At 35.8% G+C, this 10089-nt stretch overlaps 1 protein-coding gene across 1 annotated transcript; it reads right to left on the bottom strand.

The window, feature by feature from the left end:
- Window positions 1-2209: 2209 nt before the first annotated feature.
- LOC101644269 (olfactory receptor 8K5-like) lies at window positions 2210-3199 on the bottom strand. Its single transcript, XM_004708526.2, has one exon. The coding sequence runs from the start codon at window positions 3149-3151 to the stop codon at window positions 2210-2212; it is 942 nt and encodes a 313-aa protein (XP_004708583.1). The 5' UTR covers window positions 3152-3199.
- Between the last annotated feature and the right edge of the window lie 6890 nt (window positions 3200-10089).

Raw genomic sequence — 10089 nt, 5'->3', positions numbered from 1 at the left:
GGGAAAACTTCTAAAAATAAAATCACCTGAAAATATTGTTGAGAACAGTTTAATTCTGACACACAAGGTTGTAATAAGTTGGGCTCAATATGACCAGAATTCTTACTTTTATTATCTTTTCAATGACTTTTAAAAATTAACATGATTTTATTCCACTGAAACCACCATGCCAAAACAAAATGTCTCTCAAAAGCTTCACTCTCACTCTAAAATGTACTTCAGTAATTACAGAGCTTGGAAGTAAGAAAAAAAACCCAATTTAATGATAGCAAATAATATTGTTGGGTGCAATGGATGTCTGGGTCAATCAGCCCAGGAAGTCTGCTATCCGTGTAGGGTTCCCAGATACCAGCAAGGTGAGAGGTTTGGCTGGGTGAACGGAAATGGGAGAAGATAATAATTTTTCAGTGCAGAGGAGGGTCCTGAAGCAGTTCAGGCCACTGGCCAATGATAAAGGAGAGTTATAAACAGCTGGGGGTGCTGATATCTGAGTTTAAGAGATTTTGGTGTACTTAGTTTTTAAGTTGTTTTTCTGAGTTCCAAGGAGCACAGATTCTCTTTGTTCCTATGGTTATTCTCTGGCAGGCAGATTCCCACATCTCCTTGTCTTCATAATTTTGGAAAGTGTTAAAACTAAATATTTTATCACAAATGACGTTTCTTGTTGACATATTGTTCTTCCTTCTTTACCAATAGAACTCTTTCCAAGTTAATTGATGATGTAAGTTGGAAAATGTATCAATATTTTCTTCTGGTTCTTGAAATTTTTTCACCGTGATGTTTTCTATTACTTTATTACCAATAATACATCATTTATCCTTTCCAATAAATCATTTTATTAAGTTTTTTTAAACTAGTATCACTTTATGTTTACTGGATATGCATTTGGATCGAATCAATATATTCAGCACAAAAATCTAGATATTTAAGGACAACACTAAGTCTGTAAAGAGGAAATGAATAAAATTAAGTGCTACTATTTTAAAATCCTTACATTGAAATTCAATATAAGTAAGACCAAAATCTTCACAATTGGGCAAATAGGATAGATCATGATAAATGGAGAAAAAGTTAAAGCTCTGAAGGATTTTGTCTTGCTTCTCTACCCAATCAATTCTCTTGGAAGCAGCAGTCAAGAGATCAAAAGATGTGTTGCATTAAGTAAATCCACTGCACAAGACCTCTTTAGAGTATTGAAAAGCAAGGAGGTTACTTTGAGGAATAATGTGTGCTTGATCCAAACGGTGGTATTTTCCATTGTCTCATTTGCATGTAAAACTTGGACACTGCATAAGGAAGACAGAAGAAGAGTTCATGTATTTGAGTTGTAGTGCTGGAGAAGAATATTGAAATTATCATGGACTGGTAAAAGGACAAATCCATCAATCTTGAAGAAGCAGGGCCAGAGTGCTCCTTTGCGGCAAGGATGGAAAGACTTTGTCCTGCATACTTTGGACATATTGTCAGGAGAGACCAGTCCCTGGAGAAGGACATCATGCTTTCTAAATTAGAGAGGTGGCAAAAAAGAGGAAAGCTCAGTGACTCCACCAATGGGCTTGGGAAAGAAAATGATTGTGAGGATGATACAGGACCATGCAGAATTCGGTTCCCGTGTGCGTATGATCACTATGGATCAGACCCAACTGAATCGCCTCTAACAACAACATATTAAAATAAACACTTTTTATATTTGCTTACTGGAAGATTACTAGGATTTTTTTGTCAAAAATAACCCCCAAGAACACGAATAAATCATCCATGGTGTGAACAAAGATACTTTAACTGCATTGTTATTTATGTTCAGAAAATGCAATGAAAACAAAATCCATAAGATCCTTTACCATACTAACACTGACATACTTTAATACATAATTTCAAATTATGGTATCTAATAAGTGTTCAAAGGGACTATAATGAGCTCCCATGGAATCACTTACAGTTACACTTTACTAGAAACGAGAAATCTTGAGCAGGACATGATATTTAACTTAAGGTGAAAATAGGATGACTAATATGGATATAAGTGAGTCAAAGGGAAACAATAGATGTCTATGTACTTTATCATTCTCTGTTCTTCTATGATTACATGCAGTTGATTTGGACTCAGAATGATCCTATATTGCAGAAAATACCATTATATCGATTAGAAATATGATCCTCATTAAGCAGCAGTGACCTACTTTATAGGTTATTTGAGTAATATTTTATATTAAATACAAAGTTTACAGGGGTTCTTAAAGATCCTGTAGAAGGCATTTTTAACCTCTTTGTTTCTTAAGCTGTATATGAAGGGGTTAAGCATAGGGATGACTAATGTGTAAAACACAGAGGTAATTTTGTCAGTGCTGAAAGGATGAGCAGATTCAGGCTGCACATACATGAACAATAGAGACCCATAGAACACTACCACCACTGTCAAGTGAGAACCACATGTAGAGAAAGCTTTTTTCCTTCCTTCAGCAGAATTCATTCGAAATATGGTCATCAAGATCATCATGTAGGACACAAGGACTGTCAGGAGGGAGGACATCAAATTAAATGATGCAAATGATATAATCATCAATTCAATTTGCCGTGCATTTGAGCAGAGCAAGGGTATTAAAGGGACATTATCACAGAAGAAGTCACTGACGACATTAGAACCGCAGAAAGTCGATGTAAAAATCTTACTGGTGAGCAAAAGGGACTGGAATGTACAGAAGAGGTATGGAATGCCTATGAGTACATGGCACAGTGTCTGCGACATGATCACATTATAGAGTAGAGGGTTACAGATGGCCACATAACGGTCATAGCCCATGACTGCCAGAACATAGAGTTCAGTGATAATGAATAAAACATAGAAAGCCATCTGTATGGCACATTCATAATAGGAAATAGTATTTCGATCCAAAATGAAATTGACTAGCATTTTAGGATAAATAACAGTAGAGTTACCAAGATCAATGACAGCCAGGTGTCTGATAAAAAAATACATTGGTGTATGTAGGCGGGAGTCCACCTTGGTCAAGATGATCATGCCCAGGTTGCCCACAACTGTGATCAGGTAGATGATGAGGAAAATACCAAAGAGTGGGAGATGCAATTCATGTCTCTGTGTTACTCCTATGAGAATGAATTCAGTCGGCACTGTTAGATTCTGTTGGCCCATTTAGTCCAATGATGCCTTCTGGGAAGAAACAAAATGATTGGTCTTAGATTTCACATTGCATTTGTTAACAAATTAAAATATATTTAGACTCAATGGAGACTCTTTTTAATACTAAAATATATACAATAATGATCACATCTTGTTCTAGCTACAATGATCTATAGGATGATACTACCACCAAAATCGGAGGAACCATATGAAACCACATAAAACACAGATATAATATAGGTTCAGTAGGGTTTTGAGCATACATGCATTATAATACCACATAGTTGTTTATAAATATGCTAGACTTTATCTCCACAATATCATCAAAATTTCTCTAGAATATTTCCAATTTTGCTGTCAAAAACCTGTGGAAAATGAATGGTGCTACAGAGACAGGAAGAGAGAATGTGAAATTAAGTCATGTTAAGTGAGGGGCTTTCTCATTGCACTGGACTCTCCAATGGCCTTTGGTGAGTCTTATAAGCCAGAGCAGAAGTGTAGTGACCTATCTTTGTAAATGTTGACAGATGAAGAGATTTTGACCAGTTAAGGCCATTCTCTCTTTCGATTCGGTCTCGAGCTATATTGCAACTCACCTACTGCCAGGCTTCTTTACAGTGTTTGCTAGATGAAGCATAATCAAATTTAGATGATAATAATTTCTTGCATGTTTACCGAATACACTTCTGGTGGCATCTGGCATCGTTGGTTCCATTTTGGAAGCTCATCACCAGGTAAGCTCTCGGGACTCTACAGCTGTTCCTCAGGAGAAAGAAAGATTTCTGGCCCCATAAAGCTGTAGAGCCTCAGAGATTCCATATAGGATAGCAATGAATTGGATTCAATGCCAGAATAGGACGGCAGTTTAATTTGATTTTGTTTATATGATTAAAATCGGTGGCATGTGATCTTTAAATAGTTTTCCCAGTGTTAGTGTGGCTTCCACTAACACTCCTAATTCCCAGAATATTTGGGTCTGCCTCACTGTTAATTAACATGAATGTTTTATGTTTGAATTATGTATTATTTGCAATTATTATCAGCAATAAAATCCTGTTGTTTACATATTGAACTGCTAACTGCAAATACACAGTTTTGATGGATAATTTTCTGATGATTACCAGGAACGACCAAACTTTCTCCATGACTCTTCACCACGACTGATAAACTTATTATGTACTTTTGATAAAAGTAGTATTTCTATACCTATAAGCAGGAGTTTAAAATGAACAAAATCAAGGAAAACAAACAGAATATGATTTACTTTTCATAATGAGAGGTTAGATGAATTAAGCCAAAATTTGTTCCTAGATATGTCATGAAATGTCTCAGTATTTGAATGGGCATCCAATGACAGAATTTTAACAGTGAATTTTATTACTTCTCATATTTGTGAATGCATTATTTTTAAATTACAGCATTATTCTGCAAGCATAATTTTATATTGCAATAGCAATGGGAATTCAACATATTCAATGATATAAAATACAGAATTGGAAATTTAGAATTAGTGGAGCATTTAGGTTTAAATTACATAATAATTAGGTAGGTAATGATTTATAGAACGTTCAAACTTAATGTTTCAATCAGCTGAACTCCAATACACCTTCCAGCAGGTTTTGGTGGACAGTCAGGAGAGTAGAAACAATCTAGAGATTTATCATTCCTGGTGTTTATTGTCTTGCTGATGCTGTACACTAAGCCTAGGAGCTGCTTTGTAAGACAAAGATGAAGCTGTTTGCCACCATAGTGATTAACAGTCTTGGAAGCCCTAAGGAGTATCCGTATTCTGTTCTACAGGCTTGTTCAGCTTTGGAAACAGTTAGAAGGCATTCTTTATTTGTTTGAGGCATGGCGGTGGAATTTTTGTTAAAGATTGGTAAGCCATCTTCATTTTCTTCCTTGGTAAAGGAACTTCTCTGATGTTTCTCAGTCTCTCTTTTACACTTCTAGTCAGCCAAAATACAAAATGCTAAGTGTGTTCTCTTTTGAAAAGTTCATGTGAGATTTGATTATTATGAGATCTGTCACATGAGATTTTACTCTAGTATGCTACATACTAAATAAAGCAAATAATTACAGAATTCACTACCAATCCTATATTTTTACCATCCTCAGTATTTTCTTTAAAATTATAGTTTGCCCACTCTATTTCCTGTTCAATTCCAGTTAACACCATTTTAGAAGATGTCTAAATTCTTATACTCTTCCTGTTAATTTTCGACGGAAGAAAATATACATAACCTGGCCCTTTTAATGAACACATTTTAATAAATTTATATTTGCTAATGATCATTTCATGAGACAATATACACAAATATGTAGACTTGGCTATATCACGAGTCTATTTATTAGGGGTGCAGGAAAGTCTTCCCAGTTTTGTAAGTTGGACTATATACCCAATGCATTTGTTAGTATATTCAATCCGTTTGCAATGCTCTTTTTTAAAAAAACAGATCCTTTTGTATGCAATTGACCAATAGTAAGAACTTAAACCCGCTGTCATTGAGTAGACTCTGATTCATAGTTTTAGGATAATTAAGTCACTTTAAGCTTCATCTTCCTCCTACAAAAAGTGTGGTTAGTTTGAACTGTTGATTTTTCAATTTTCAATTAGCAGCCCCACTTATAACTCACTATGCTATTAGAGCTCCTCATAACTATAGACTATGGAGAAAAAATTACAACTGAGCAACTTAATCCAGGACTATCCACAAAATCCCAAGTATTTGGATTGGAAATGTTCTTCTAAAAATTATTTACAACTAATCATAGATTGGGTGTGTCATATTTATATTACATGCATTCATGTCTAAGTCAACAACTGCATTGAAAGAACCTTTTCCAACTCACAGGGGTATGTATGCAAAGTGTCTCAGCTAGGCAGCAGGTGCATAAAAGCATTGAACAAAACATCTCTAAGTTGATGTAGACATGATCAATGAATTACAACCTGCTTTATAAAGACTCGGGGACTCCTTATTAACAAAAAAACATGATGGCTGGTTATGGTGAACTTGAAAGGGCTTAGCTGAGAGTAATAAATATCTACAATCGGACTCAAGAGTCATAGAGGATTACCAAGATCCAAGTGATAATCAAAATGACAGACAGGTGATACCTGCTTACTGTTACTAAACACAGGAAAACCTTCTGTCAACTTTTCCTGTGTCTTTGGTAAGAAGAACTCATGGTTTCTCCTCTTTTTTGTAATATTTCCTGATGAAGAAGTTTGTAATTAATTGATCAAGTCTAAATCATCTTGAAAATATTTTGTTTTGTTTTGATGCTTTTGTGCCCCTGCTGACGATCTGTGACACTTTACATGCGTGCCCCAGTGAGAAAACTAAAGATGCAGTTCAAGGAAAGTAGCAAAATACCCTGCTGTAGTTGTTAGTGCAGTCAAAGTAGCTCTCAGTAATAGCTACTCTATGTATAAAATTATGAAACACTGCTGGTCCTGCTCCATCCTCACACTTATTCTTATGCTTGAGTCCATTCTTGCAGCCACTGTGTCCATCCATCTGGTCGTGGTCCTTCTTGATTTTCACTGCCTTCCAGTTGACCAAGCACGACGTCCTTTTTGAGGGACTAGTTTATCCTGACACCATGTCCAAAGTAATGGACAAGTCCCATCATCCTTTCCTCTAAGGAGCTTTCTGGCTGTACTTCTTCCAAGAGATCTCTGTTTGTTCTTTTGACAGTTCATGGTATTTTTAATATTCCTCGACAACACCTTAGTTCAAGCACATCAATTTTTCTTCTGTCTTGCTTATTCAATTTCTAACTTTCATATAATTACAGGTCAATCCACAATGCCACAGCTTGGTAAGACACACCTCAGTCCTCAAAGGGACACTCTTGCACTTCAACACATTCAACAGTTAAAATGCTGTCAGTTGATCTCCCTCTGATGCAAGCTGGACCAGATCTTGTTTTCAGCATTTTCTATATTTTTGTTTGTCCATATTAGGGTGTATCTCAGAAGTTTTATGTCATTCAAGATAACCCTCTTGAAGATGTGTTATATATTTTTTCTGTATTGCAATATATGAAAGCCAGGATTGATGAACCTGTATGGACAGCAAATAGAAAAAAGGGGGGGGGGGCACGGTACAGTGTTGGTGATTGGGAGAGGGAGTAAAACAGAGATGATGTCATGGAGTCCAGGAGAAAAAAGAATATTAGGAAACTGACTGTGGTAGCAGTTGTACAATTCTGCTTGACATGATTAAACTACAGAATTATATGACATATGTATTAACTCCCAATTAATAGAAGAATTTTTTTAATAGTAAATTTTTGAAAAAGAGGTTTTGTGCAACAGAGATGAAATTAGTCTGTTATATCTTTCTCTCATGAATTGGCTGGTGGATTCAAACCACTGACTTTCCAGTTCGTAGCTAGATGGTACCAGTTGCTAGCTTCCATCACTGCACTAATAGAGTTCCTTATCTACCTTATATGAATAAGTGAAATAATGTATTTACAACATAGTGTCTACTAACATTTTCTATGAAACATAAAATAAAAACAAATCCTATCTTATGATAAGAATGGTGTTACTTCTATCATGACATTGCAACTGCTGCAGTTTTATTCAGCTAAATTTTACATCTAATTGTCTTTCAGTATAAATAGAGTCATTGACTATGATTATCTTTAAATATTATGGGAACTATGTATTCTGTCCATCTTCCTTTGATGATTCCTGCAACTTTCAATAATTTACTTGTACACTCATTCAGTGTTGCCACTCAAGGCTTGAATTTTTTCCTTGAGTTCTTTCAGTTTGAGAGATGTTTGAATGTGCTCCTCATATTTGGCTTTCTAAATCTAGGTGTTTCGCATTCCGTCGTAACATTTTACGTTGTCTTCTCGACTTGATCTTTGAAAGGTTCTGTTCAGCTCTTTGACTTCATCGTTTCTTCGATTTGCTTCAGTTCCTCTATGATTAAGAGGGAGATTCTGAGTCTCTTCACTTTCATCTTTTCCTGCTTTCCTGCTTTTAATGACACTTTGTTTTCTTCATGAGTTATGCCCTTGATGTCATCCCACGGCACATCAAGTTTCCTGTCATTAGTGTTCAAGGGGTCAAATATGCTCTTGATATGTTTTCAAAGTTCAGGTGGGATATACTTAAGGTTGCATTTTGCTTCTTGTGGACCTGTTTTACTTGTCAGCTTCAAACTGAACTTAAATATGAGCAATTAGTAGTCTGTTCCACATTCTGCCCCTTGTCTAAATTTAGCTGTTGATATTGAGCTTCTCTATCATCTCTTCTCACTGTTGTAGGTTATTTGATTTAGAAATCCCCATGTTTACTCCCCTCTTGTGTTGTTTAGAAAAGGTATTTGTGATGAAAAGGTTGTTGGTCTTGCACAATCTGTCACGTAATCTCCAGCTTCCTTTGCATCACCAAGGTCATATTTTTCAACTACTGTTCATTCGTTCCCCACATTTTCACTCAAATCACCAATGATTATCAATGCATCTTGATTACATATTGAATAATGTCTGACTATAGACATTTTTTAAATTCTTCCTCATTTCTGCATCACTACCTTTAGTGCCTCAGATTAAGACAAGGATTCCTACTCCTGTAAGGGTTCCAGTCTCCCAAACTCAAAGGGGCAGTTTTATCCTGTTCTATAGGGTCTCTATGATTCAGCATGGACTCAATGCCAGTGAGTGATAACTTTAGTGGTTAGTGAATAAATATGAATAATAGTTGTATTGATTGGATTTCCTCATGTGTGTATAGATATTATCCCCTCACAGACAACAGTATACTTCAAGATAGATCATGGAATGTGCCATTCTACTTGAATTTGTTGTTTTTCCTATACTAAAGCATATGATTTTCTGATTCAAAATATCTAATATCAATCTATTTCAACTCATTAACTCCTAAGATATCGATCTTTATGTGTTATATTTCATTTTGACGATTTCCAATTGTCTTAGAATCAGACTTTGTACATTTCAAGTTCCAATTATTAATATATTTGTGCTCTGTGTCTACTCTTTTTGACTCGTGCCCCACCTGAAAATGAAGATCATGAGGCTTTAATCCTGAAAACTATACCCCATAACTTTGTAATCAATGAAGCAGTTTATCCACCTTTTATAAAGTAGGAAAGTGTGATACTGCTCTTGAAATTAAAGTCACCCTGCTTCCACAGTTCTGCTTATCCTCAAACTTATGAGAATAAGTCCTTTTTCTTGAAGAAAAACAAATTTTCATAACAATTTGCTCTATTGGCCTGCTTCCTCCCTGTTGAATTCCAATGAGATAGGTGACACTTCATCTCATTGTTCTGTCTCAGTCCCTGAGATGTTTTCTCCTAGGGTCGTTGATTGGGTCCATCTGAAAGAAGTCTAGTCTCTTTAGCAAAGAATTGTGTAGTCACTTTCTTGGTGAAAGATATCCAAAAAACATTTCTTTAGTTGGCACAACATTTCTAAGTGTTAAACTTCTGGTTCTATTTGCTCAGCCTATTTTTATTTATTTTATTTTTAAATAATTTTATTGGGTGCTCATATAACTCATCACAATCCATCCATCCATCAATCATTTCAAGCACATTTGTACATTTGTTGCCATCATCATTTTCAAAACATTTTCTTTCTACTTGAGCCCTTCGGATCAACTCCTCATTTTTCCCTCCCTTCCCCATCCCCACTCCCTCCCAAACCCTTGATAATTTTTTTTTCATGTCTTACACTGTCCTATGTCTCCATTCACCAACTTTTATGTTGTCTGTTCCCCATGGAGGGAGTTATATGTAGATCAGTGTGATCAGTTTCCCCTTTTCCCCCACTTTCTCCTTCCCCTCCTGGTATCGCCATTCTCATTACTGGTCCTGAGGGTTTATCTATCCTGGATTCCCTGTGTTTCCAACTCTTATCTGTACCAGTGTACATCCTCTGGTCTAGCCGGATTTGTA

The sequence above is a fragment of the Echinops telfairi genome, unplaced genomic scaffold (genome assembly GCF_000313985.2).
Source record: "Echinops telfairi isolate 266 unplaced genomic scaffold, ASM31398v2 ScPeMD7_60;HRSCAF=208, whole genome shotgun sequence".
NCBI classification, from domain to species: domain Eukaryota; kingdom Metazoa; phylum Chordata; class Mammalia; order Afrosoricida; family Tenrecidae; genus Echinops; species Echinops telfairi.
The sequence above is the reverse complement of the archived record's forward strand: the minus strand, read 5'-3'. Positions and strand labels throughout refer to the sequence as shown.